General features: G+C 49.9%; 12 protein-coding genes across 12 annotated transcripts; 8 read left to right on the top strand and 4 right to left on the bottom strand.

Moving 5' to 3' along the window:
* Window positions 1-22: 22 nt before the first annotated feature.
* Window positions 23-1,048, top strand: N7455_007706 (ESCRT-I subunit protein VPS28; the record flags this gene model as incomplete). Its single annotated transcript, XM_040958419.2, has 3 exons — window positions 23-283; window positions 340-576; window positions 641-1,048. The coding sequence occupies 3 exons, from the start codon at window positions 23-25 to the stop codon at window positions 1,046-1,048; spliced, it is 906 nt and encodes a 301-aa protein (XP_040811085.2).
* Window positions 1,049-1,387: 339 nt separating this feature from the next.
* On the top strand, window positions 1,388-2,594 carry N7455_007705 (S-adenosylmethionine-dependent methyltransferase; the record flags this gene model as incomplete). Its single annotated transcript, XM_040958541.2, has 3 exons — window positions 1,388-1,457; window positions 1,524-1,781; window positions 1,849-2,594. The coding sequence occupies exons 1-3, from the start codon at window positions 1,427-1,429 to the stop codon at window positions 2,592-2,594; spliced, it is 1,035 nt and encodes a 344-aa protein (XP_040811017.2). The 5' UTR covers window positions 1,388-1,426.
* Window positions 2,595-3,231: 637 nt separating this feature from the next.
* Window positions 3,232-4,067, top strand: N7455_007704 (uncharacterized protein; the record flags this gene model as incomplete). The annotated part of the gene is made up of 2 exons (XM_040958518.2): window positions 3,232-3,429; window positions 3,543-4,067. 2 exons carry the CDS (start codon window positions 3,232-3,234, stop codon window positions 4,065-4,067), a joined length of 723 nt encoding a protein of 240 aa, XP_040811105.2.
* Window positions 4,068-4,206: 139 nt separating this feature from the next.
* On the bottom strand, window positions 4,207-6,369 carry rok1 (RNA-dependent ATPase ROK1; the record flags this gene model as incomplete). Its single annotated transcript, XM_040958426.2, has 1 exon — window positions 4,207-6,369. One exon carries the CDS (start codon window positions 6,367-6,369, stop codon window positions 4,207-4,209), a length of 2,163 nt encoding a protein of 720 aa, XP_040811056.2.
* A 490-nt stretch (window positions 6,370-6,859) lies between these two features.
* Window positions 6,860-7,678, bottom strand: N7455_007702 (F1F0 ATP synthase subunit g; the record flags this gene model as incomplete). The annotated part of the gene is made up of 3 exons (XM_040958504.2): window positions 6,860-7,091; window positions 7,147-7,231; window positions 7,432-7,678. 3 exons carry the CDS (start codon window positions 7,676-7,678, stop codon window positions 6,860-6,862), a joined length of 564 nt encoding a protein of 187 aa, XP_040811021.2.
* Window positions 7,679-9,364: 1,686 nt separating this feature from the next.
* On the top strand, window positions 9,365-10,522 carry N7455_007701 (NAD(P)-dependent alcohol dehydrogenase; the record flags this gene model as incomplete). The annotated part of the gene is made up of 1 exon (XM_040958453.2): window positions 9,365-10,522. One exon carries the CDS (start codon window positions 9,365-9,367, stop codon window positions 10,520-10,522), a length of 1,158 nt encoding a protein of 385 aa, XP_040811005.1.
* A 665-nt stretch (window positions 10,523-11,187) lies between these two features.
* agdC (putative alpha-glucosidase) lies at window positions 11,188-14,241 on the top strand (the record flags this gene model as incomplete). The annotated part of the gene is made up of 7 exons (XM_040958423.2): window positions 11,188-11,398; window positions 11,458-12,065; window positions 12,122-12,365; window positions 12,421-12,498; window positions 12,553-13,083; window positions 13,132-13,240; window positions 13,314-14,241. 7 exons carry the CDS (start codon window positions 11,188-11,190, stop codon window positions 14,239-14,241), a joined length of 2,709 nt encoding a protein of 902 aa, XP_040811078.2.
* A 1,975-nt stretch (window positions 14,242-16,216) lies between these two features.
* N7455_007699 (glycoside hydrolase family 16 protein) lies at window positions 16,217-17,556 on the top strand (the record flags this gene model as incomplete). Its single annotated transcript, XM_040958505.2, has 2 exons — window positions 16,217-16,588; window positions 16,645-17,556. The coding sequence occupies 2 exons, from the start codon at window positions 16,217-16,219 to the stop codon at window positions 17,554-17,556; spliced, it is 1,284 nt and encodes a 427-aa protein (XP_040811088.2).
* Window positions 17,557-18,727: 1,171 nt separating this feature from the next.
* N7455_007698 (uncharacterized protein) lies at window positions 18,728-20,185 on the bottom strand (the record flags this gene model as incomplete). Its single annotated transcript, XM_040958520.2, has 1 exon — window positions 18,728-20,185. One exon carries the CDS (start codon window positions 20,183-20,185, stop codon window positions 18,728-18,730), a length of 1,458 nt encoding a protein of 485 aa, XP_040811071.2.
* A 189-nt stretch (window positions 20,186-20,374) lies between these two features.
* Window positions 20,375-21,922, top strand: N7455_007697 (threonine--tRNA ligase MST1; the record flags this gene model as incomplete). Its single annotated transcript, XM_040958452.2, has 1 exon — window positions 20,375-21,922. One exon carries the CDS (start codon window positions 20,375-20,377, stop codon window positions 21,920-21,922), a length of 1,548 nt encoding a protein of 515 aa, XP_040811119.2.
* A 630-nt stretch (window positions 21,923-22,552) lies between these two features.
* On the top strand, window positions 22,553-24,721 carry N7455_007696 (2-isopropylmalate synthase; the record flags this gene model as incomplete). Its single annotated transcript, XM_040958437.2, has 5 exons — window positions 22,553-22,560; window positions 22,621-22,765; window positions 22,825-23,699; window positions 23,766-24,471; window positions 24,539-24,721. The coding sequence occupies 5 exons, from the start codon at window positions 22,553-22,555 to the stop codon at window positions 24,719-24,721; spliced, it is 1,917 nt and encodes a 638-aa protein (XP_040811023.2).
* A 231-nt stretch (window positions 24,722-24,952) lies between these two features.
* N7455_007695 (sulfatase family protein) lies at window positions 24,953-26,903 on the bottom strand (the record flags this gene model as incomplete). The annotated part of the gene is made up of 5 exons (XM_040958498.2): window positions 24,953-25,315; window positions 25,377-25,538; window positions 25,595-25,812; window positions 25,865-26,714; window positions 26,778-26,903. The coding sequence occupies 5 exons, from the start codon at window positions 26,901-26,903 to the stop codon at window positions 24,953-24,955; spliced, it is 1,719 nt and encodes a 572-aa protein (XP_040811102.2).
* Window positions 26,904-27,056: the final 153 nt, after the last annotated feature.

Genomic DNA, 27,056 nt, shown 5'->3' with positions numbered 1-27,056 from the left:
GCAAATGTAGCTTGGTCGGGAAATGGCTGGTCCAAAAAAAATTTGGGGAGAAAATCGGCGGGTCCGCCTTTCAGACCGCCTTTGGCATTGGGCGATAACGTCCAGACAATCTACAAGACAACAAAGACAACCTTCAATTACAGTTGAGACTAACGACTTGACGATTATTGTACATATCGAGAATTTGCCAAAAATGTACTCCCAACGCCCACTTTCTTATGCGCCGACTCCATACAGCTACACACCTAATCCCGCCCGGTCGGCCACAATCAACCTCGATGAAGTATGGATCCTTGTCTCCGCATTCATAGTCATATTGACTAATGCCACTTGTCTTAGGAAGTCAAACTAGCATCCAGTTCAGCCGAACGTGACTTATACGAATCACTAGCCGAAATCTACAGCATCATCGTCACGCTCGATGGACTCGAGAAAGCATACATCAAGGACGTGGTCACCGAGGCAGAATATACCGAGACATGCACACGGCTATTGAAGCAATACAAGTCCAGTCTTGGGGACGAGACAGTATCGCGGGAGTTTGTGGATCTAGAAACCTTCAAACGGATGTGGGGTGTGAGTGTTCTTCGTTTTACCCCGCAACCTCCAAGGCATCTCTGACGCCAGGTGGACAATATAGTTAGAATGCCCACGAGCCACAGAGAGATTGCGCATTGGTCTCCCGGCTACAGTCGAGCAAGCTTCTCATGGCGCATCAACGTCTAATATGGGCGCAGCAACGACGGGACCGGCTGGCGGTGCCTCGGGTAGTCTTATTTTGGCTGCAACTGAGAACTTCATCACCTTCCTCGATGCATTGAAACTCAACATGGTATCCAAGGATGCATTGCATCCACTTTTATCGGAGGTGATTCAGTCTGTGAACAAGGTAACAGATACCGATTTTGAAGACCGCGGCAAGATCATTCAGTGGTTGATCGCATTGAATCAAATGCGAGCTACTGAGGAATTGAGCGAAGACCAAGCGCGTGAACTTGCGTTCGATATCGAACAAGCTTATCAGGGCTTCAAAGCAACGTTGAACTGATTTGGAGTATCATTTACTTGGTGCACCGGCGTTCATATGGATAGTAGAGATACCATTATATTTTTTGTATTAACATGATCATTAGTGATTGCTAGCTTAATATACCCACTCTGGCTTGTTTTTGATTGAGTCTTCTTGTATAGGTACAGCGATTAGGCTCTTTTTTCTCATTCGAGATCATCCTGCTCTTCTGTTGATATCTTGATGCCTGATAATCTAGGCGACGGCCAACCCGCGGAACGGCAGCGCCAGCCTTTCCTCTTTGGGAATATTTTCTTTTTTTTTCTCCGCCACATTTCGCGATTCTCCGGGCTGTGAGGCCAATTCGTTGCTTTATATTCCTCTCCGGCAATACTTAGAGAATATACAGTTATCATCATGATCACCGCTACAGATGAGCCTCTACATGGTTAGTTCACAATCTACCCCTCTAGTCTATTCGGTCCACAAAAGATAATGGAGCTGATAAGCGCAGTGCTTGACCTCCCGCAACTCTACCAGAAGCCCTCGGGAACCGATCTCGTGAAAGCATTAGCTCTGTTGAGCTTGCAGCCGCGCACATTTGGCACGACCGCTGATGTCGTCAAGGGCCCCGCGGTCCAGCCTGCCGGAGTGACTCGGTATCTCACATCCATCATCGCCAGTCCGCTAGCATGGCTCGATACCGAGGAACTCCGGGAGGCAATCTGGGATGCGGCCGCTGCACGACTCAGTGAACGGTCTGGTCGAACCGGTAAGCAGGCCACCGTCTATCCAGCTGTCTTGTGTTATCCCGCTGACCGTGACTCACCTGCCACCAGCTATGCCGGCAATGTCTCGAATCTTCAGCGTGCCCACCGGCTCCGGCGAAGAATACACACTGACCCTGCATGAACCGTCAATCACGGCGGACAACCTCGGTATGAAGACTTGGGTATCTTCCTATCTTCTCTCACGCCGGCTTCACAACCTTGGATCGCCACCAGCACTTGTTCCCTCGGCGTCGGTTACTCCCTCCACATCGAACCCCCAAAAGCCTCTGCGGGCACTTGAACTCGGTGCCGGAACAGGCTTGGTCGGGCTTTCCTTTGCAGCTCTGCAGGGTGCATCTGCCACCGTCCACCTCACCGACTTGCCTGATATTGTCCCCAACCTCGCCCACAACGCTGCCTTGAACATAGAACTCCTCGGCAGAACTGGGGCGAATGTGACCACCGGTTTGCTTGACTGGTCGGCCACGCCATCGCCACTTCCAACTGCGGAGGAACAGTTTGATGTGATTCTCGCCGCGGATCCATTGTACTCGCCCAACCATCCCAAATGGTTGGTGGATACCATTAATCCTTGGCTTAGCCGTGGGCTTGGTGCGCGAGTCGTGGTGGAGATGCCGCTACGAGATGCATATCTGCCGCAGGTGAAGGAGTTCCGGCAGCGGATGGGCGAGTTGGGGCTGGCTGTGGTTGAGGAGGGCGAGGAGGTCGGCTATGATGACTGGGAGAGTGCGGATGGAGGCGCATTGGCCGTCAACTGCTGGTGGTCGATTTGGGGATGGAGTGAAAGGGTATAATGGCAGTACTGCCAGGTCATATTGGGAATGGTGACCAAACGAAATGACGAATAATAACGATACACGATAGATTAGAATAGGATTCCTAGACGTGGGTTATTGAGAAATGCAAGCAACCCTTCAAGGTCAAACCTTGAAAATGAATCTCTATCATTTTTTTCGGTAAAAATCAACTTGATGAATGAGGAAACATTGTTGGTCGACAGAAAAGAGGAGCAGGTCCATCACGTGGCGATGACGTCGGTGTCACCATTTCAATGGATCATGGATTTCTACTTCATCCTGTATTTCTAAGGCTTCACGAATCCTAACAAGAAGAATGACTTGTGTCTATATCGATTTTCAGAAAACAGATATTCTCTATCTCCGTGTGGTAAGTCAACAGCTCAACATCATTCAAGTATCAAGCAAATCATCCTAATGCGACAACAGACCTGAGTCCAGACCAAAACGTCAGAATACCAACTGTCAAAGTGCTATTCATAACCGGCCAAATCCAAGGACATCAACTGCGATATAATTGCATATCCTACCCTCCATATACCGACTGTGGTTCATTCCTTCGCCCTCGACCTTTGGACCGTGCAGTACGGAAACACCGCATACCTAATATCGCATACCACCAAACACCTGCACAATGATCGGACTTCTAGCCCTAACTTCCATCCCAACGGTGACGGGTGTATCCCTCGCATCCAGCGAGCAGCGCAAAGCAAACCAGCGCAAAGAAGAGGCCCGTCGCATGGTGAAGTTCAACATAGTAGCAGAATGCGATGGGGACACAGACGACGACCGCGAATTAAACGGGATGACTGTTGTTGTAAGAGACGAAAAGGTAAGGAACCCCAATGCAAACCAGATGAAGACTTCACAGCCATCACAATCCCTCTGAACATTATAATTCAGAGCCCAAATCGCAGATTGGCCTAACACTATTACCCCCCGCAGGTCTACCTCGCCGACCCAGATCCCTCAAAACGATCCCCACCAGCTTTCACAGCCCTTGCCTTCTATATCGAATATCCAGAACCGGAAGAATTGAAATACCTCAAGCGTGAGCGCGGCTTCGGACTCCCGACTTACGTCCAAGATAACCCGCCCCTTCTCAACTGGATCTATGCAGATAACGAAACGTATGAATTGAAGTACGGGAATCGGTCGCAGAGTGTGGAGCAGCTGGTCGAGCCGTGGGACTGGTGCAAGAATGAGAAGTTCATTTCGCTGGCAGGGAAGCAGAATTCTTTTATTGCGGTTGAAGAAGAGGAGGGCGAATGGGCGCTTTATTATGATCGTGATGGTGATGAGCTTTCGCGCGTTCTTGAGGAGCAGGGATTGTTGGATTGTCCTTTTGTGCCTGTCAAGTTGGTGAGGAAGGTTGTTGAGGAGAAGCCGCCGCCGCCGCCGCCGCCTCCTCCTGCTCAGGCTGCAGCTCCTCGGAGTGAAGGGAATGGTCAGAGTCAGAGCCAGAAGTAGGTGGATGATTAAGACGAAGGACTTTTATGTGTAATACTTCATGAGATGACTTAATGCATTTATGATATGATCATGATTATGGGAATACCGCGGTAGCAACTTTGGGAATAGTGTATTGTACAGTAGAAACTTTGAGCATTTAATCATCCAATCCACCCCAGCTACCAGCATCGCTGACGTTGCCGCTAGCCGCTGCCGCAGCCTTCCTGTTGCGACTGGCCTCGATAGCACCCCTTTTGTTATTCTCCATGCGACGTTCAAAGCCACTCTTAGTACTGATTCTCATACCGCGAGCGCCCTTTCCATCATCCTCCTTATCAGTCAATCTCGGGGCCTGGCGCGCCTTGACACCGTGCCTCTTCATATCCTTCTTGCTGTTCTTGCTCAGATTTGGCAGAGCGTCGAGCAGCCATTTCTGGATGGATTTGTCGCCTTCTTCGCCGCCGCGCAGCTTCTCGCTGACGTCGATGATGTTGGCAATACTCTTCACGTAGGGAATGTCTTCCTTGGTGTAGTAGGTGACGGCGATACCGCCCTCGCGACCAGCACGACCGGTTCGCCCCACGCGGTGGACGTAGACGGCGGCCGAGTTGGGGATATCGTAGTTGACTACGCCGTTGATACCGCGGAAGTCAACACCACGGGCGAGCAGATCTGTTGTGACCAAAATCCAGATCTCGCCTTTGCGGAAGTCGCGCATAATGTCGGAACGTTGGCCGTCTGAGAGATCGGAGTGGAGAACTGCAATACGGGAGGATCCACCCGCTTCGGCGGGGATATCATATTTGAGTTCGGAGTGCAGGGCCACTGCACGAGGAATGGTTTGTGTGAAAATGAGGAAGGGAGGGCGAAGGCGGATATCTGATGCTGAGGCTGCAGCGGGGCGAAGAAGTTGGCGAAGTCCCATCAGTTTACCCTGTTCTGTTGCTGCGTACACAAGTTTGTGGTCGATGTTGGGGATTGCAGAGTCTTTCAATCCTACAACCAGACGAAGCAGTGCATGTGGCGCACTTGGCTTTTGTCCGAGATCTTCCAGTCGCTCTCTGATGGTTGACTTGGTGAGATCCTCGATATTCGATCCCATGGTGGCTGACCAAAGGCCGACACGCAAGTCGGGGTGTGAGCATGATTTCCAGATATCGAGGGTCTGTTCCCGGAACAACGGGTCAAGGAGGACATCGGCTTCGTCCATAACCAAACTCCGCACTAGAGGCAATGTTGCCATGGTGGTCGTCCGATTCGCGGATAGAGCATTGACCAGCATCAGAGGTGTAGTGACGAGAATATCACTCTTAGTGACCGGGATGTTGGCGCGCTCCTTTGCTGGCTTGTTTTCGGCCTCTTCATCTTCCGACCCGGATGATTCTTCGTTGTTCTCTTCAAGAACATTGGCACCAGCATCACCATAATCTCCAACACGCATACCCTTTCTCATCAGTGTGATCTTCACGCCAGTTCCAGCCACTAGCTTGCGGCCCTCGTTGACGATCTGACTTGCAAGTTCCCTGGTGGGTGCCACAACCACAGACAGAATACCATGCTCGTCGGGGTTTGAGTGGTGGTGTCGAACAATTTTGTTGATCACAGGGATCAAGAATGACAATGTCTTTCCACTGCCAGTGGGAGCAACAACCAAAAGATCTGGCTCGGAAGACTCTCCAAGAAGCAACGGTAGGGTTCCAAGCTGAACCTCTGTAGGTACGGTAAATCCTTGCTCTGCGACATTCTCTGCGAGTCGCGAGGAGATCTTGTATTTAGAGCGAAGTTCCTTGAAGTTAAGCAGGGGCTCCGGGAACAGGCGTCTGGCACGCTTCTGCTCCTTCTTACTAAGAGTCGGCGCCTCTTCTTTCTTTGACTTCTTCTTTTTCTTTTTGGAATCTGTGGTAGATGTAGGCTGGACTTGGATCCCTTCCAAGTCGCGCATATCTGTAACCTTGATCTTGTGTGAATTCAAGATAGTGCGACGCTCCACTTCGTCCATGGAATCATCGTCATCGGATACGGCATCTTGAGCAGACACTTTCTCATCGTCCCCGGTCGCAACAGCGGTTTCCGTCACGCTGGCTGCAGGGCGCTTGTTTGAACTGAAAAAGTCCAGATCGGGGACATCTTCCTCATCCTGTTGAACAGCAGCGCTTCTTTTTCTTTTTTTGCCATTCTTGGCAGACTCAAGCTTGTCGGTCTCCGCGGTCCGGAATAGCTGCGGGTTGGCTGCTTTCCCAGTAGACGGCAGACGAGAGTCTGAAGCCGACGAAGCGGGCTTTAATTTTGTTGATCTAGTCAACAATCTGAACGCATCCATATCTTTTGTTGGTTGAGTCGAAAATGGTCGTTGATATTTCGAAAAGAAAAAAAAGTGGTCCGCCGACTTTCCTCCCGGGCCAATCAGCGTTGTCCGTCCGATATCACCGCCGAGGTGGAGGACAAAACAACGAAAGAAGAATAATTTCGATCGATGGAATAGTCTGAACATAATAGACATACCATATCAGGACTACTATTCGTACCCAGGGGATCCGCATGATTACAGAGAAGTTTAGGGGGGTGAAAAGGGGAGGAATAACAAGAATAAGGATAAACCAGTCGAGAACAATGGTCCTTTAGATTACAATTGATCGGACAAACAATAGATTTTACACTTTCGGAGAGCACAAACAGCACAGGGAATGAAATTGAAGTAACAAGGTCTATCTCAGAGACAACAGTTTAGATTCCATCGTCTATCATACACAGCGCGGGAAGATTAACATAGGAAAAAAAGGAAAGGACGATTCTCTTCTATCCACATCCACTTAGTGCGCGTGCGCAACCTCGCCACGGTAACCAACAATGTTCATGCGACCGATCATCTCGCCAACGGTGAAGAAGCCAATGACCTCAGCGGCAGTGACACCGGCGAGGGCCAGCTGCTTGGGGCTGGCGTTGCGGATAGAGGCGAGGACAGTCGAGGGGGAGGGGAGGGTCTTGAGAGCGGCAGGGTTGCTGATGAAGGGCTGGAAGTAGGACTGGAAGGTGGCCAGGTTGCTAGGAGGAATTGTTAGATTGGGAGTAAAAGGGTCGAGTACCGAGTCCGACTTACGGAGGAGCCATGTTCTGGCCACGGAACACCAGTCTGCCGAGCTCAATTCCGACCTTGGAGTAGTAGAGGGTAGGGGGGATCAGGGCTATATCGATTGATGGTTAGCTATGCACCTTATGCAAATGTAATCCGCGGATTGAAGTCAACAAGGAGGTTGGGATTGGGTGGGCACAATTCCAACCGGATCGATCGGTCAATCATTGGCTTTCTCTTTAGATGAGTACCCAATGCCCAACACTCCATTGTAGCCATCCAAATAGGGGAGGAATCAAGAGTGTCCCTTACAATCGACGAAAGAGATGACCTTGCCGGCGGGTCCACCGACCTTGCGCAGGGCACCGGCGGCGTTGGAGATGGCAGGACCAGCGGAGGCAGAGACCTTGGAGAGACCCTCAGAGGCCTTGGAGGCAGCTGAGGAAGCAGTCTCGCCAGCCTTGGAGGCAGCCTCCGAGGTGGAGGAGGCGTGTCTGACGACGGTTCTCCGGGTCAGGAACTGCGATTGCCGCAGGACGGCACGGGTGGCGGCGGGCATTTTGTATACTGCGGAGGAAATGAGTGGAAAAGAAGGAGTAAGCAAAAGACACCCGAAGCAATCGCTAATAGGAGGGCAGTATGATCTAATGATCTGGAGTTTCGCGCAACGGCAGAACCAGATGAAGATTTGACGCTCGGGAACTTCAGGAATTGTTGGTCACGTGAGTCGCCGTTCCAAATAAACAATATATTCTCTACAGATTTTAAAGGGAGTTTAGATCATTTAAAAGATTTAAAGAATTTATCGGCTTACTGTTTATATATTAAAACTCATCTTGCTTGGAGATGTGAATCTGAAAGTGAATAGGAGTCTTAGCACCTTGCTATAGCATTGTATCTGCATCCGGCCCCATTAATTAAATCACAACCTGGAACTATACTCCGGATAGTAGGAATAAGGTGATGTATTTTATTTCCCTTTTAATGGGACTAATAGACATAAAGGCTTCTTTGTCTTGAGAAATACTCTGCGGAATTGACCTACAGAAAATTTCCATGTTGAAGCTGTTATGAGCCAAAATATATATAATGTAATATACCGTAAAGCTGCACTAGTTATTTGTTTTCTGTTATCAACAAAATTGAGTTGAAAAAAGTAAAATATGACCCAGAACATGCATCAAGAATAATAGATAAATGATGCATCGAGAAGCAAAGACAGAACACGGTCGAATTTACTATAAAACAGCGGCTGGCGATTTCTATGTTGTATATAGGCCAGAGAGAACAACCCGACCAACATAGATGTTGTCTAGGGAGGGATCTATATAAGGGGCAATCCATTCCAGGTGGTTATGAATGATGCTACAGTAAAAAATATCCAATTAGATAGATATATACTCCGTACACGTATTTCCTTTAGGCATTTATCATCAGCTCACAACTGTGACACTGCCAAACAACCGTAGCAGCCAGTCTAATGGACAATCGTACAGAATGAAACTGGACCTTGAATTTGTCTGACACAGTCCTACATACATCCTTAGGTGTAAGTAGTCAGATGACAATAATTGTTACACGGCTTCTCGCTCTGCCTTGAAATATCTGAGAGTTTGGTTCCTGGATTCCAATAGGCTTGTAACAGGGAACAGAGTAGCCATGCATGGTAAGACAGATCAAATCTATGTTGTACATTTAGGTATCATATATAGTAGAGAGATATCCATCAGGTGTGTGAATAAATAAATAGTGCCTGAGGCTATCAAATCAGTTTGCACTGTTTGTCTCGGAAAAAAGCATTTGCTCCACTTGAAATTCACCTCCACCGGAGAATTCCCTCTCTTGACACAATTCTCACACGGTATACATAGTACCATGTTATTGACTTGAATCAGAAACACTTCTAAGATTGTTCATGAACCCGAAAGATAACATGAGAAAATAACCCTGAAGGAAATTGAGAGATCACAATATTAACCGATAGCCGATCACAGAATTCGGCCCGAGACTGAGAGCGGGCAAGGGTTTCCTAATTCAGACGGTAAAAAGCAGTTGAACCCCCCCGGTTAAATCGAAAGGGCCCCTCCACTCCACTTTTTCGTTACTCCATCTATCAACGTGGGGTTGAACAATATGAGATCACAGGACACGGATTTTTTTGGGGGGTCAAGTATTAAAGTGGCTGATCCCTCGCATTAATGCATTTATCATTCATTTTCCTTCTCTTCCCCTCTTACACTATACAATGTCTTCCGCAACCGTCACCAAGACCAACATCGGTGTCTACACCAACCCCAAACATGACCTTTGGATCGCCGAGTCCAACCCGACAGTAGAGGACATCAATGCTGGCAAGGGCCTGAAGGCTGGCGAGGTCACAATCGAGGTGCGCAGCACCGGTATTTGCGGATCCGATGTGCACTTCTGGCACGCCGGCTGCATTGGTCCCATGATCGTCACGGGAGACCATGTCCTCGGTCACGAATCTGCCGGTCAAATTCTCGCCGTCGCCCCTGATGTCACCCACCTCAAGGTCGGCGACCGCGTTGCCGTCGAGCCCAACGTTATTTGCAACGCCTGCGAGCCCTGCCTGACCGGTCGCTACAACGGTTGCACCAATGTCGCTTTCCTCTCCACACCGCCTGTCGATGGCCTGCTTCGGCGATACGTCAACCACCCCGCCGTTTGGTGCCACAAGATCGGTGATATGAGCTATGAGGACGGTGCTATGTTGGAGCCTCTCAGTGTGACTTTGGCGGCTGTCGAGCGCAGTGGTCTGCGTCTCGGTGACCCTTTGCTTATCACCGGTGCCGGTCCTATCGGTCTGATCAGTTTGCTCAGTGCACGCGCTGCTGGTGCCTGTCCTATTGTCATCACTGACATTGACGAGGGCCGTTTGGCTTTTGCCAAGTCCCTGGTTCCTGAAGTGCGCACCTACAAGGTGGAGATTGGCAAGTCGGCCGAAGAGTGTGCCGATGGTATTATTAATGCCCTGAATGACGGTCAGGGTTCTGGCCCTGACGCCCTGCGCCCCAAGCTGGCCCTGGAGTGCACCGGTGTCGAGAGCAGTGTCAACTCTGCCATCTGGAGTGTCAAGTTCGGTGGTAAGGTGTTTGTCATCGGTGTCGGCAAGAACGAGATGACCATCCCCTTCATGCGTCTCAGCACCCAGGAGATCGACTTGCAGTACCAGTACCGCTACTGCAATACCTGGCCTCGGGCCATTCGCCTGGTTCAGAACGGTGTGATCGATTTGCGCAAGCTAGTTACTCACCGCTACTCTATCGAGGACGCTCTCAAGGCCTTTGAGACCGCCGCTAATCCCAAGACTGGCGCCATCAAGGTGCAGATTATGAGCTCGGAGGAGGATGTCAAGGCCGCCACCGCTGGGCAGAAGTTTTGAGCGAAGAAAGTGAAAAAGATAAGCGGTATTTGAGAACATCAGCGGGTTTCTGGTTGGGATCAAGAGCTGTTGGCGTTGACGATTTTCTTTTTATATTCATGAATGATGCCTAGAGGATGCCCTTGGGGAGAATAGAAAGCCCATGAAATGACTATTTTATTTAATTCTTTTTGGTTGAACGTAGGTCAAGAAACTGGAGACAATCATTAAGGTAACAGATGACAGCCTTGGGGACCCTGCAAGTCAAAAGCATCTCACGTCATTCTCGGACTTGAAAAAAAAAAGCAACTGAACTAAAAATAGGACCCTGCAGGATGAATCTGGAGCTATTGGAGCTACTGTACCTACAGACCCGAAATCAGGCCGACCACAGCCGACAGGGAGCATCCGAATTTCCCGTTTCCCTGCACAACAACCTTGGAAAGATGTGGTCGATGTGACAGAGCAATTGTCAATGCACTTATCATGTGGCCAAGAAATGAATCTCACTCTAACATCCCCTTGATCCATTTCGTATCACCCTACAGTTCCCCTCAACTTTGATCTGGGCCAGTGCATCCCTTAAAAGGGTGCACTGTCCCTCTTGTCAATCTACGATATTCAGTGTATCCTGCTGTGTGCATGCTGTGTTTGTTCTGTGCTTCAATGCTCGCCCGATTTTAAACATGAAAGGCACATTGTTTCTCCTGGCTCCCCTCGTGGGTGCCGCTGTCCTGGGATCGACATCACAGTTTGACGGTTGCCCTGGCTATAAAGCTTCTAATGTGAAGCAGTTGGGTCAGAAATTGACGGCTGACCTTGATCTTGCTGGGGATGCCTGTAATACCTATGGCACGGATCTTCCAAACTTGAAGCTCCTTGTGGAGGCACAAACTGGTATACTATATCCCCATACTTAATTCTTAGGCATAAATGTATACTCACCATTCTACTAGAAACACGCCTCCATGTCATGATCTACGATGCCGATGAAGAGGTCTATCAAGTACCAGACTCAGTTCTTCCCAGACCCGAGAGCGTAACGGATCATCAAAAGGAGTCCGCCCTTCGCTTCGACTACGAAGAGAATCCTTTTTCATTCCGAGTTCTGCGCGGGGATGAAGTGCTTTTCGACACTTCTGACACCGATATCATCTTCCAATCTCAATACTTGAATTTGCGTACCTGGCTTCCCAATGATCCCAACCTGTATGGTCTGGGCGAACACAGTGATTCGCTGCGTCTGCCTACCACTAACTATACTCGCACTATCTGGAATCGTGATGCATATAGAATCCCTTCCAACTCGAACCTCTACGGCACTCATCCTATCTACGTTGATCACCGCGGAGAGAAGGGCACCCACGGGGTCTTCTTTTTGAACTCGAACGGCATGGACATCAAGATTGACAAGACTGCCGATGGCAAACAATATCTTGAGTATAACACCCTCGGCGGAGTCCTAGACTTCTACTTCATGGCTGGTCCGACTCCCAAGGAGGTCAGCGAGCAGTATTCCGAGGTCGTTGGTCTTCCTGCTATGCAAAGCTACTGGACTTTTGGAGTATGTTATTACCACATCGGCTTCTTGAAATTGTATTCTAATTAACATTCCTCTAGTATCACAACTGCCGATATGGCTACCAGGATGTCTTCGATGTCGCCGAGGTAGTTTACAACTACAGTCGTGCTGGAATCCCACTCGAGACTATGTGGACCGATATTGATTATATGAGTGCTCGACGGGTATTTACTGTAGACGATGAGCGGTTCCCTGTCGACAAGATGCGCGAGTTGGTTTCGTATCTTCACAGGCATGACCAGCACTACATTGTCATGGTCGATCCGGCCGTCAGCAATTCTGGTAAGTATTATACTTGCTCCCCTTAGATGCTTCTCTAACGGTAGTGTGGCACTAGATAACGGTGCTTTCAAGCGGGGTCACGACCAGGGCGTCTTCCTGTATCGTGATAATGAACAGAATGAACTTTACGAAGGTAATTTTACCAACAAAACCATAATATTCATCATTCCTAACAGAATATCTCCAGGCGCCGTCTGGCCCGGCCTAACCGTCTTCCCAGACTGGTTCAACAAAGACACCCAGAGATACTGGAACTCAGAATTCAAGCGATTCTTCAGCGCAGGAGACGGCATCGACATCGACGGTCTATGGATCGACATGAATGAAGCTTCAAACTTCTGCCCGTACCCCTGCAAGGACCCAGCAGAGTATGCCAAGGAGAACGACCTACCCCCAGCGCCTCCGCCAGTCCGAGCACCTCCCCGCCATATCCCCGGTTTCCCAGCTGATTTCCAACCTGGGTCTTCTTCATCCGGGGCTTCTTTGTCGCGCCATGCGAAGAGAGATGATGCTGTTCTCGAGACACGTAGCGTCGGCGAGAAACGGAGCCGCGGTGGAAAGGGAAAGAAGGTCGGCTTGTCTGGTCGAGACCTTATTAACCCGCCTTATCAGATCGCAAACGAGGCTGGTTCAATTAGCAATAAGACTATTGATACAGATATCATTCATGCTGGTGAGGGGTACGCTGAGTATGACACGCATAATCTCTACGGAACTAGTAAGTCCCCCGTTTTCATTATCGGAACCTTCCTAACACCACTCCCAGTGATGAGCTCGGCTTCCCGCAAAGCAATGTTGGAGCGTCGACCCGACGTGCGACCGTTGATCATCACGCGTAGTACCTTCGCCGGAGCAGGCTCCCAGGTCGGCCACTGGTAAGATCACACAAATCTCCCAAACCAGTCTACCAGGTCCACCTATACTAACCCAATTCCCCTCCCCCAACAGGCTCGGCGATAATTTCAGCCAATGGGATAAATACCGTGTATCAATCGCGCAGATGCTAGCCTTCGCCTCAATTTTCCAGATCCCAATGGTCGGCAGCGACGTCTGCGGCTTCAGCGGAAATACGACAGAAGAGCTCTGCGCGCGTTGGGCATTGCTCGGCGGCTTCTATCCGTTCTATCGGAATCACAACGAGTTCGGTACCACACCACAGGAATTCTACCGCTGGCCGACTGTGACAAAGGCCGCGAAGAAGATCATCGATATCAGATACCGTCTTCTCGATTATCTGTATACTTCCTTCCATCGTCAGACCTTGACGGGTAGTCCGTTCCTCCAGCCGCTTTTCTATGTCTACCCTGAGGATAGAAAGACCTTTGACAACGAGCTGCAGTTTTTCTACGGTGATTCCATTCTCGTCTCGCCTGTCTCGGAAGAGGGCGCTACCTCTGTCGACGCCTATTTCCCTGATGATATCTTCTATGATTGGTTCACTGGTGTTGCTGTGCAGGGCGATGGATCTGTGAAGACGATTACTGATCTCGCTATTACCGATATCCCGATTCATATCCGTGGTGGGAGTATCATTCCCCTCCGTACAGAAAGTGCCAAGACAACGACGGATCTGCGCAAGCGCGACTTTGAGATTCTCATTGCGCCGGGTGTTGATGGGTCTGCGGAGGGTGAGCTGTATATTGATGATGGCGAGTCGATTCAGCCGGATAGTGCGGCGGAGATTCAGTTCAAGTACCGGGATGGTAAGCTTCAGATCCAGGGTCGGTTTGGGTATCGTCCCAATGTGGTTGTTGAGGCTGTTACGCTGCTTGGGCAGAAGGATAAGCGTCGGGATGTTGGGTATGATGCTCAGAGACAGAGTGTTACGAAGAAGGTTCGGATTGAGTTGACTGGACCTGCTGAGGTGACTCTGTGAGTTTGCGATATGGGAGTGTTAGGGCTATGGGAGTTGGATTATGGTCGAGTTAGTTTGAAGGCTGTTTTTAGATTGCGGGATTCCCATGGATGCCTGAAGGGTTATTCCAAGGTTTTTTCCGGGGAACACTAGTGGACATTCTTTAGGTCAAGTCTGAACGCCACGCCATGTTCTTTTTTTATTTTACTCAGTTTCTGATCCATGGTCATGACCGAGTATTTTTACTCGGGGTAAAATGAATCGAAACGGTGATTGGATGCACAAACTAACGTTCCTGCATCTGAGCCCCATAGCCAAGCAGGCAAGCAGGCAAGCAGGCAAGTTAGCAATCACATGTATAAATACGTGATGTATTATGTATGTTATACTTTGTACTTTGTTTGTTGTATCAATGTATAAAAATGATAAATCATTGAGCCTTTGAAAAGAAACCTAAACACAATAACCCCCTTGCATAGCCTTGCATAAGAGGGGAGGCCAGGAGGGGGGAAAAGACACTGCCCTTGAGATAACAATGAAAATTTCAACTCTTGAAAGGACAAGAATAACTTTGACAGACTGAGACTAATAGAGCACTATTCTACACTCAGTCAGGTACTAGCGGGCTATTATAAGGAAAAAAGTCTCACCTAGCCCCGAGTGAGGTGGTATTGGCGCTAGTTCAGGCACAGGCCGCTAGTTCCTGAGTCATCTGCCAGTGAGAAACCCGTGGACCGGTGAAGTTCGTCTTAAAAATGGTTATTATTAGTATCGAGTTGGGGCAATTTTATGCGAGTTGTAATAGAGTTGTATTAAACTATGTATATTGTACTCCGTACGAGAAAGGGTCTTGGATAAAACCCTCATACTGTAGACTACAGTGGCCTAAGTAGGACGGTGATCGAGTGGCCCGTGTTTCATGGTTGCATGGATTGTGATTAGTGATGATAGACATTAATTTAACTAACTGGGGATTTCCAGGATGATTCGTACAAATCATGTTATCCAATGATGAAGCCATATCCATGGATGATTGATGTTAGGGTGTAATACATGTCATGGTTGGAATTGTAATATAAAAATTAGGCCTCGGGATGGAAAAGAAAAGTTAAAAAAAAAAACAACCCCATAATAAGGCAATAAGCTTGGCGGTCGCTTAGGTTTCTCTAGGGCCAATGTGGTTCACCTATTTTCAAAAGGTGTCAGATACAATACAAAAGTATTTTGTATAGCAGTACGGAGTAGTATGATGTATGCTATGCTATTGAATTTTCTTTTATGGACCCTGATGTAACAGTATGGAGTATGGAGCACAGTACTTTGTATGTGATCATAAATACGCACTCTGTAACACATGATCGCCCGGGTCGGCTGATCAACTACTCCGGACAGAGTCACCATATATTGTAAAATATATTGTACGGAGTATAATATAGGGTGACTCGGATGTATACCTACCTAGGTACCTAGGTAGGTACATAGTAGGGATAAATATATTGGATGCACGGAGTACTCCGTACTCCATATACAACCCATGGGTATTTCCAGCCTCATCCTTGTCTCACAACCCGCACATCCAAGGTGCATAATCTTTAAACTCCACTTTTCCCTCCCCTCATGGGCCATCCAAGGGGGTCCACTTGACTGCCCAGGTGGGCAGTCTGCAGTCTGACCTTTTTTGTCTCAGCGTGTCCGGCCTTGTCACCCGAGATCCAATCACAGCCCATCTCCAGTCACTCCCGCCATCCCTTTTTTTAGGTAGCGTGGCAGTGTAATAATATTCTGTATATTCTGTATGTGATTGTGGAGAAGGTACGATAGATAAAGTGGTGCCTCCCAGTCGTTCTTGCCCAAGGTTCCCCATCCAACTTTCGTTTCCACTTTCCCCATTAACTTGTGATATATATTTATAACAGGGTCGTTCCTTTTTGACTTCCCTTTCTTCTCTTGTTTACATATTTCACTGCTCTTTGATCGCGCGCGTATTATACCCAAAATGCCGTCTTTCATGAAGTTTGCTGCTGCGGCTCTCGCCGTGGCCACCCCTCTCGTTTCGGCTCAGACTTACTCTGACTGCAACCCCACGAAGGAAACATGCCCTCCCAACAAGGGTTCCACTGAGTCCAACCTTCACTTTGACTTCACCCAGGCCAGTGCCCTCGACCAGTTCAAGGTCAGCGGTGGCAGTGTCCCCACCGGCTCCAATGGTGCCGAGTTCACTATCAACAAGGAAGGAGATGCTCCTACCATTGTCAGCGACTTCTACTTCTTCTACGGCGAATTGTCCATTGAGATGAAGGCTGCCCCTGGCCAAGGCATTGTCAGCTCTGCTTTTGTGCAATCTGATGACTTGGATGAGGTTGACTGGGTACGTGATATATTACTCACAACTATACAAGTGAATAATTACTAACTGAAATACAGGAGGCACTGGGTGGAAAGCAGAACACCATTGAGACCAACTACTTCGGAAAGGGCGATACCACGACCTATGACCGTGAGACTTGGGTCGACGTCAGCGACCCCCAGAACTCTTTCCACACCTACACCATCCAATGGTCCAAGGATACCGTCAACTGGCTGATTGATGGTGCCACTGTCCGCACTCTCAACTACAAGGATGCCCAGGGTGGCGCTCGCTTCCCCCAGACCCCTATGAACATCCACATTGGTATCTGGGCCGGTGGTGCACCCACCAACGGACAGGGTACCATTGACTGGGCTGGTGGTCCGACTGACTACTCCAAGGGTCCCTACTCCATGTACATCAAGAGCATCAGCGTCAAGAACGCCAACCCCGCCGAGTCCTATACTTGGTCCGACCAGTCTGGCTCCGCTGAGAGCATCCAGTTCACCGGCTCCAAGGCCGTAAGCTCGCGCAGCACCACTACCTCCGACGCTGCCACTAGCTCTTCTTCCGAGGCTGCCTCCTCTACCGAGTCTCCTTCCACCACCACCGAGGCCACTTCCGCCGCTGCCACTACTCTGGCTACCAAGACTTCCAGCTCGTCTGCCGAGTCCACCACCGAGACCACTGCCGCCTCCAGCTCCGGTGCCGTCAGTGCTTCTAGCTCCGGTGCTTCCCCCAGCAGCTCTAGCAGCCCCAGCTCTGGCTCCAACTCTGGCTCGAGCTCCGAATCTGGATCCGCCTCGGGCTCCGGTTCCGGCTCTAGCACTGAGACTGGCTCTAGCTCCACCTCCCCCTCGGGTTCTGGCTCGTCCACCAGTGCCAGCGCTAGCGCCAGCCCTAGCTTCAACGCAGCTGCCTCTGTCGCTGCCGGCTACTTGGCACCCGTGTCCCTTCTGGGTCTGTTGACCGCCATGCTCCAGCTGTAAATGTCCCTTTCAGCGCAATGATTTTTGACGCATCATTTATGAAACGCGCCTCGAAAGAGGATACTTGGCTGGACCGGGTATGGTAATGGTTGATGGATTGTGATTTTCTTTTTTTTTCTGGCTGTACCATTTTTCCCCTTTGCGTTGTCCTTGGTGCCCATGTGTCTGCAATCTATCCTTTAGGTTGCCCGGATGTGTTTATTTGGCATAATCCGGTGGGCAATTTTATTTGGGCGGACATCATGTATCTATCAGCGTCCCACATACCTTTGCCATTGAGCAAATATGCAATAATATCGAGTCCATTGACTCCACTGAATACTTCAAATCATTTCCATTTCCATTGTAGTCTATGATCTAAATTCTCTTCACCGCTTATTTCCTGTTGCTGTGCAACATGTCTCTCCGCTTCCTATTTTCATTGTGTTCGTACAGCAGAACCCTATCCTACACCCGCATCGTATCCACATCGATCATATGCATGTTGGTTTCTGTTTTATTTATATTCGGGTTACATGCACATCCACTAGGTATAATCCACTCGTGGACCACCGGCTTCCCGGCCAAGAATACCAAGAATACCGAGGATATCTATATTAAACCTTCACACCGGAAAAATGGAATTTGCTGTGAACCGTGGTTCGGGCAGTTAATTGAACTTGATTGTAATGGGCCTGTGTTTGGATTGGTCGATGATGAACTGTACCTCATAAGATGTCTGTAGTCGGATTGGTTGATCGGGCGACGATTGTGTAGCGGAACCGTGGATGATCGAGAATGGGCTAGATCCATCCATACATACAGGTACCCAGGTATGTACATATAATTTACATTACTCCATGATCCGTACTTACTGGCCTTGCTTTGGACATGAATTGTGGATTTGAATTGTGTATGTTTATGCTGTATATTGTAGTGTACAAGGAACTTGGTAAAATACTGCCATGGCTCATTATTGCATCTAACTCATCTCATCTTCTCGGATGGAAACGCCCAAAAGTCAAAAAAAAAAGAAAAAAAAAAACCCTCGACTCCCCAACCCAGCCTGCAAGTAGGTAACTACAGTAACAGCCAAAAGAAAACCCTTCAAATTCAAAATCAAAACTTTCGGACCCTGACCAAAATCCGAGCTTCCCCTCATCGCCCCTAGCCCCCCTGTGGAGACCTCAATTCACCAAGTGGACCCAGCCCCAGTCGCACGTCGCACATCCCTCAATTGGTGTGATAACCGCAACACTGAGTCAGCAACGGGACGATGGTGCGTGGCCGCGACCCGGAGCAGAGCAAGGGTTGCCGCGGGCCGGGGTGTGTGAGTGGGTTCGGTGGATGCCACGGCAGAAGATGACGACTCCGTCAATGCAACCGTATTCGCATCTGCATCTCCTGACGATCGTCCGCGGAACAAATATGCCCCGAACGGTCCTAGCGGGAGCGAGTCGAGAACGGAATATAGTCGGTCGCTGCTGCTGTCGTCGGACGAAGAGCGGTATTTGTGGAATGTTGGGCTGCGTCGTTCTTCGCGTGCTACGATCCCGTCTACCGCCTCGAGGTGGTCGTCTAGTGTTGTGAATCGCGTGTTGAGCGAGTCGGCTTTGCTGCGGATTTGTGAGCGCAGTCGGTCGAGGTACTCTTCGCGTCGTCGCATTTGGATCGCGAGTCGGGTGTCTAGTGCTGCTGTGCCGCTTATTTCGGTTGTTGGTCGTGAGGCGAGGAGGCTGTCGATTGCGGAACGCAGGTCTGCACGTAGAGAGTCGAATTCCCATACTGCTGTTTGCACGGCTTGGTTGCTGCCGGTGAATTCGAGATCCAGTGCGTTGCGAGCGTCTGGGAAGGTTGATTTCAGTTGTGATTCTAGGTCGGCCAGCATGCTTTCGCTTTGTTTGAGGATTGCGGATAGAGGCGTGAGGGTTTCGAGGGCGGTATCGAATATGGATTCCAGTTGGCGCTGAGTGGTTGCGAGGGTTTCTTCTGGCGGTGTTGCAGATGGGTGGAAGGTGCTGTGTGGTGGGTATGTCGTGGGAAAGGTAATGCAGCTGCTGGGGTATAGAGTCTTAATGCTTGGGATTTGGCAGAGGTCTTTGGCTTGGTAGACTACCTCGGGGAGAACCAGGAGGTGAAGGATGATGGCGATCAAGACCGCGTTGATTGCTTTGCGGACAAGGGCAGTATGGCCACGAAAGATGGACTTGGATTTCACAACAAGGCCTGCTTGTTTGGCTGTTGTCTCTGCAGACGAACCAGCGTCTGCATCTCCAGCTTTAGCGCCGGTCCGGTCCTTCTCTCGCTGCTTTGCACTGTTCGGCATGGAAACTTTGCGTCGTTTTCTCATGCTTTCTGAGCCTTGCTGCTTCGGACTCCGTACATATTCTACCCATGACCCTTCTACATTAGGCGTTTCGCAGATAGAGGGCATGATGAGCTCCGGGCCTGATATGGTCCATGATGATGACGATGAGGATGTCAGCGACTGCGATGCCGGGTCAGCCGCCTTTGTGGTTGCTTTGCTGCTTTCATGCCGGGCATTTGGAGTTTTGGTGGGGTCTTCTTGTTCCTTCAGAGAAGCAGTTGATGCTATCACCCAGGATTCGCCAAGAGCCGTGTGATCTGGGGTAGGCTGTTCTGTAGACATGGCGTAAACATTTCAAGACATGCGCCTCATGAAATAGTTAATATGTTCTGTAGTTAATATCTCCCTCGGAGTGTTTCAACAAATGTTTTGAATGCGACTGGCCCAAGCAGACCGTTGCGCGCGTAAAGCGGTGGGGAAGAAAGATCGGAGAAACCGCCGCGGCCGAGGACTTGAGAATCTTCAGCAACCATGCGCTCACTGCTTCGCCTGAGACCGTCCCTAACGCCTGGCGTTAAATCCCTGCCATGGCAATTTACACGATCGCGACCCCTGTCATATACAGCGATTCGCCATTGCTCGTGTTCTGACAAACCCGAAGCTCCAACGCTACCTCCCACCGACCACCGAGCTCTCGGAACAGCCCAAGAGCTCTTCACATCTTCAGTCTACAGTCCCGGATCTCCTCTGTTCCTCCCAAATGGCACACATATATTCAACAAACTCATCTCCTTCCTCCGCACCCAATACCTACAATACGGCTTCCGTGAAGTCTTGACCCCAACCATCTACAAAAAGTCGCTCTGGGAGATATCGGGCCACTGGCAGAACTACAAGGATGATATGTATGAGGTCACCGGCCGTGGAGCTAGTGGCGATGTTGAGGGCGAAGTGGGTGAAGACGAATCCTACGGTCTGAAGCCAATGAACTGTCCCGGCCACTGCCTACTTTTCAAGTCGCAAAATCACTCCTACCGCGACATGCCGGTGCGCTATGCAGACTTCAGCCCGCTGCACCGCAACGAAGTATCCGGTTCGCTTACAGGCCTCACGCGCGTACGCCGCTTCCATCAGGATGATGGTCACGTATTCAGTCGCCCGCAGCAGATTAAATCGGAGATCAAATCCGCATTGGGATTTGTGGACATGGCTATGAAGACCTTCGGACTCGGCCCGTACCGATTGGTGTTGTCGACTCGACCCGAACAGGATTATATTGGGACTTTGGAGATGTGGGACAATGCCGAGATGCAATTGCGCGAGGCTCTGGATAGCACTGGACGCGAATGGGCGCTGAACGAGGGCGATGGTGCGTTTTACGGCCCCAAGATCGACATTCAGCTCCAGGATCAAGCTGGAAAATACCACCAGCTGTCTACTATTCAATTGGACATGAACCTGCCACAGCGGTTTGAGCTGGAGTATCAAGTTGCAGAGGGTGAGCCAGACTACAATCCTGCCACACCCGGAGTTGCAACCCCAGTTCTGATCCACCGCGCCATCTTCGGCTCATTGGAGCGGTTTTTGGCGTTGTTGATTGAACAGCATGGTGGCCACTGGCCATTCTGGCTTTCTCCGCGCCAGGCCATTGTCCTGACAGTTAACCAAGATGATGCTGTGGTGCGCCAGGCCCAGGAAGCGGCAGCCAAGTTCGCTGGTTTCCGCGCATTGATGAACGATGGTACCGCCGAGTCCCCTCGTCCACTGTCCTCTGTCGACTCTACGTTCTTGGTTGACGTCGATACCAGCGCGCAGACCCTGGGCAAGAAGATTCAGCGAGCCAAACAGATGAAGTATAACCTCATCTTCATTCTTGGATCCCGAGACCTGGCCGAAGGTGGTATCACCGTTGATGTCACTGGTCAGATGCAGAGCAAAACAGATAAAGACGCTCAGACATTGCAAGCGCTGATCAAAGCCAGACTAGGCGATGATGCGCTACAGAATCCTCGAGCTGTTAAACTTAGTTTGGACGAGGTTCATCCGCTATTGGTTGAACTCGAGAAGAACTTTGTGTAAGTTTGTATTTTGTATGTTGTATAACATGTGTGTTGGCATTTTGAGCGTGCCTGACTATTTTTACTCCTATTATTGTATATTAAACCGATCTTTCGCCGAACTCCAATTCTCATTCCAACCGATGCACATCAATCGATTGCCACCAAACAATGCCTGCGGCTATCCTCGGAGTAGATGCCTTAAGGCAGAAATATCTCCGATGTTCGGGGTCCCCCTATGGAGACAGGGAGAGTAGATACTCGTTGAAAATAGCTGTAAAGTGAAAGGAAAGGGAGGATAAATGAGATAAATAGACACTGGGAATCTACCAGGAGTATTTCCAGCTCATCATCAAGTTAATAATTGCAGATTCATCGCGCCCTTCGACCAATATACATATCACGTGACTCCGCTGTCGGCGCCGAAAACTCGGCGTCATTGACGGGCCCATTTGAGTCACAGCATATTCCCCATTCTTAATTGGCCTTCTTTTTCTCTTCTGCTATAAAAGAATCCTCCTGTCCATATTTTGAAAGCCAATTTTTGCATTTAATCAAATCAATCTTGAGTTTGCTTGGCCTACTTATAACGAACACCTTACCTTTTATCGTCTCTTATCCACTCGCCCCCCCGCGGTACCCCGCCAACACCATGCCGATGTATGTTGGAATGACTCTTGGCTCAAAATTTGGTGTTTATACATACTAATCTTTTAAAAGGCTCAAGGATCCCTCAAGAAAGTATAAGCCTTTCAAGCCGCTGAATCTGCCAAATCGCCAATGGCCCAACAAAGTTATTGATAAGCCTCCTCGCTGGCTGGCGACCGATCTGCGTGATGGCAACCAGTCTCTGCCTGACCCAATGGTATGATATGATGTACTGTTCGCCGCTGTTTTCTCATGCTGATTGGATTGGTTCTATAGGATGGCGAGCAAAAATACCGTTTCTTCAAGATGCTCGTGGATATTGGCTACAAGGAAATCGAAGTGTCCTTCCCGTCCGCATCCCAAACGGATTTCGACTTCACCCGCCGTCTAGTCGAAGAGCCCGGTCTCACACCAGATGATGTCGCCCTGCAGGTCCTAGCGCCTTGCCGTGAGGACCTCATCCGTCGCACAGTCGATTCCCTGAAGGGCGCCAAGAAGGCTATTCTCCACATCTACCTCGCAACGAGTCCCTGTTTCCGTCGGATCATCTTCAACATGGACCACAAGCAGAGTCTGGATCTGGCTGTTAAGTGCACAAAGTACGCCCGCTCTATCACCAAGGACGACCCTTCCCAGGCTGGCACAGATTGGCAATTCGAGTTCTCCCCCGAGACTTTCTCCGATACTGAGCCCGAGTTCGCCGTGGAGGTCTGCCAGGCTGTTAAGGCTGCTTGGGGACCCACGGCGGAGAAGCCCATTATTTTCAACCTGCCCGCCACGGTAGAGATGGCCACCCCCAACGTCTTTGCTGATCAGATTGAGTACTTCTGCACAAACATGACTGAGCGCGAGAAGTTCGTTGTTTCAGTTCACCCGCATAACGACCGTGGCTGCGCTGTTGCTGCAGCTGAACTGGCACAGATGGCTGGTGCCGAGCGTGTAGAGGGTACTCTGTTCGGTAACGGTGAGCGTACCGGAAACGTGGACCTGGTTACTCTCGCCCTGAACCTGTACACACAAGGTGTTTCACCAGGCGTCGACTTCTCAGACATCAACGCTGTCATCAAGGTGGTAGAGGAGAGCAACAAGATTCCCGTCAACGAGCGTGCGCCATATGGTGGTCAGCTCGTGGTGTGTGCATTCTCTGGAAGGTTTGTTTTCTCCCCCCCCCCCCCCCCCAAAGTTAACTATTTTTGCTAACCGGTATTGAAATTTAGCCACCAAGATGCAATCAAGAAGGGCTTCAAGCTGCGCCAAGATGGCGAGGGTGCCGACGAGGACACCGAATGGACAGTCCCGTACCTGCCCCTGGATCCTCAAGATATCGGCCGTACCTACGAGGCAGTCATCCGCGTCAACTCCCAAAGTGGCAAGGGTGGTGCCGCCTGGGTTATCCTGCGCAGCCTGGAGCTGGATCTCCCTCGCGCGCTGCAGGTCGAGTTCAGCAAGATCGTGCAGGAGAAGACCGAGTCTGTCAGCCGGGAGCTGAAGCCTACCGAGATCGTCAACCTCTTCGAGGAGGCCTACCACCTCAAGTCAAACCCTCGTTTCACCCTTGTCGACTACAGCATCACCACCGACCGCTCGCAGTCCCCTGCTCCCCCCGAGCCCGGCAAGGCCCTCAACACCAAGAACCTCAAGCGTCGCTTCACTGGTATTATCGAGATCGACAATGCCCAGCACGCCATCACCGGTGTCGGCCCAGGTGCTATCTCCTCCCTGGCCACCGCGCTTTCCTCCCTCGGTATCGATCTCGATGTCCGCGACTACAAGGAACACTCCATTGGTCGCGGTCGTGATGTCAAGGCTGCTACGTACATTCAGTGCACAGCAGCCGGCAGCAATCAACAGGTGTGGGGTGTTGGTATCCACCAGGATGTGGTCCAGGCCTCTCTGATTGCGCTGCTCAGCGCCGCCAGCTCGGTAAGATTTGATCTTTGAGATTTGATCTTTGAGATTTGTCTGCATTTCACCACTAACATGCGTTTAGTTCCTCGCCTCCCGCGCTGGCTCTCCTGCTCCTTTCCGTCCCATCCGCTCCAACACCCTTACCAACGAGGACATCCAGGCTCTCGAGCAGCTGGCCGGTACTCCCGAGGCTGCCACATCCAACGGCGGCCTGAGTGCCAAGGTCAACATCGAGCAGCTGACAACACAGGCTGGAAAGATGTAAATTAATTTTTTTGGAAAAAAAAAGCCAATGACTAAAAGTGATAGCAATAATGTGAATACCATGATCAATTCGAATCAAGCCGTTTTCTTCAATAATCAGATCTACTCGGATGTAGCATCAACTTGGCTGAATATAGTCGTAAAGTGAGAGTCATGATCATTGCCGCTATTTATGCATATCAACAGATATCTCCACACATGTCAAGCCATAAAAGACCAGAGAGATCGAAGCTCACCACCCAAACAACTCATCCAATCCCCATCCCCTCTTCGTACTGGCCCCATAAGAATTGAACGTCTGCGGCCCCTCTGCCGAAATAATATACCCATGCTCACAAGACGAGAACGAAACCTTCGGCTGGTTCGCGTAGAAGGTATCAAAGCCGGAATCCAGCGCATCGGCAAGACTGTTCACTTTACCGGCTGGGTGCAGCTGTCGCCAGGGGTATCGACATGCATCGCCTTCGCAGGACTTGAGCACGAGCATCAATGTGTCTAGCCGCGCTATTATTTGTGGTAGCTCGCGATTTGCGATCTTGTAGTCGGGGTGTTTGGCTGGGTGCGTGCCTAGATTCACAGTTTGATGGGGACCACCCTGTTTTAAGGTGTTAGGGCTTGTTGCTGGATACACTGTAGGATAACAGGGGATGACTTACCTTTAGATCGAAGAATTCTTTCTCATTTGTGCACCATACTGCATAGTATAGACTATAGTCATTGGCAACCAGTCGGATTCCCTTGTAGGTGTTTCTCTGGTAGCTGTTATGTGGTTGGTCGAGCTTGTCGCTGGCATACCCGTAGATTCCTTCTGGTACGGCCTATATTCAACGTTAGCTGGTTGTTTTCCTATGTTTCTGTTATGGGAATTACTCACTAATCCCCAGTATTCAATAGCAACATGCTCGGTCCTATTGTCCGCCGTGCTGGCGGCAATAGTAGTAGGAATCTTCTTACCATCCAATCCGTCCCGAGTAACCCCGGCTATATTCAAGAAAGTAGGAGCAAGATCCGTATGCGAAGTGATAGCATCTAGAGTCTGATTCTTGCCGATACCAGGGCCTCGGACGATGAGAGGGACGTTGATATCAGTTTCTATACGAGTTAGAATATCTATACACACCTGAGACAATTAAGACCAACTCACCGTAACCACAATTCTTGCCAGGCTGCATTCGATGCTGACCAAGATGATACCCATTATCTGTCGAAAAGAAGATATAAGTATTATCCAGTTCCCCGACTTTCTCCAACTTCTCAATAAGCTTCCCAATCATCTCATCAACAGCCTGCAAAGCCCGCAGTCGACACCGCTGGAATTCATCAATATAATCAATATGCGTCTGATTCAACTCAGGCACATTCTGCACCCAGCTAACCGCATTCTCAATCAGCGTATTAAAGCTCTCGTCGCGCGGCGCCTGCACATCCTTAAACAAATCCGCATGTCGCGGTGCAAACTCGGGTTCACCGAACCAGTTCGCATTCCGCGTAGAATCATGAGATCCATTCGAGTGCGGCGCGTTCGGCGCAACCGTCAGCATCCAGGGTTGTTCGTGTTTAACTGCCTCGTCGATGAAACCCTCTGCTTTTTCGGCAATCACGTCTGTTGAGTATTTCCCGTCGTACTTAACTGGTGCTGCTCCGTTGCGCGTCATCCGTGCGTACCAGTATCGGTATGTGTACGGATCTAGGAGGAAGTCTGAGCCGTTGAACCCTCTTACATAGGGAGCGTTGTAGTTGTCTTCTGTGTGTGCGTTCCACATCTTGCCCACGTAGTACGTGTTGTAGCCTGCTTCTTGCATCCATAGTGGGAGGTAGTTGTCGTTCCAGCCGGCTGAGACGACTTTTGGGTAGCCGCCGTAGGGAAGTCCGACATCTGTTACGTTGGTGTTGTGTGGCATGCGGCCGGTCCAGAGGTTGGCTCGGGAGGGACAGCATAGTGCGATTGAGCAGAAATGTTTAGAGTAGCTTGTTCCTTGTTGAACGAGGGTTTCCTGGCTAGAGTGTTAGAATGGCGGAGAAAGTAGGGCGTGGATGGAATGGGAATATAGACTCACCTGCAGCTTGGGCATGTGCTCTAAACCGCCCACATATTTACCCTGATCGTCCGTTAGAACGAAGAGAATATTAGGTTGCTTGGCAACAACCAGAGTTGTCAATAGCAGCAATCTCAGTAAGTTCATGGCTGCGAAATTGATGTTATTCGTTCAGCTTGAGAGTTGGGGGCAGCTATATACCTCGGTTTAGTTCTTCAGCGTCTCCAAGTACTGCGTCATGGGTAAAGATAAAGGAGCTGTTGTGTGATTTCTCCATAGAATTGCATATTATCGATCATC

The sequence above is a fragment of the Penicillium solitum genome, assembly GCF_028829755.1.
Source record: "Penicillium solitum strain IBT 25940 chromosome Unknown utg000005l_segment0_segment0, whole genome shotgun sequence".
NCBI lineage: Eukaryota > Fungi > Ascomycota > Eurotiomycetes > Eurotiales > Aspergillaceae > Penicillium > Penicillium solitum.
This window is presented reverse-complemented; position numbering and strand designations above follow the sequence as displayed.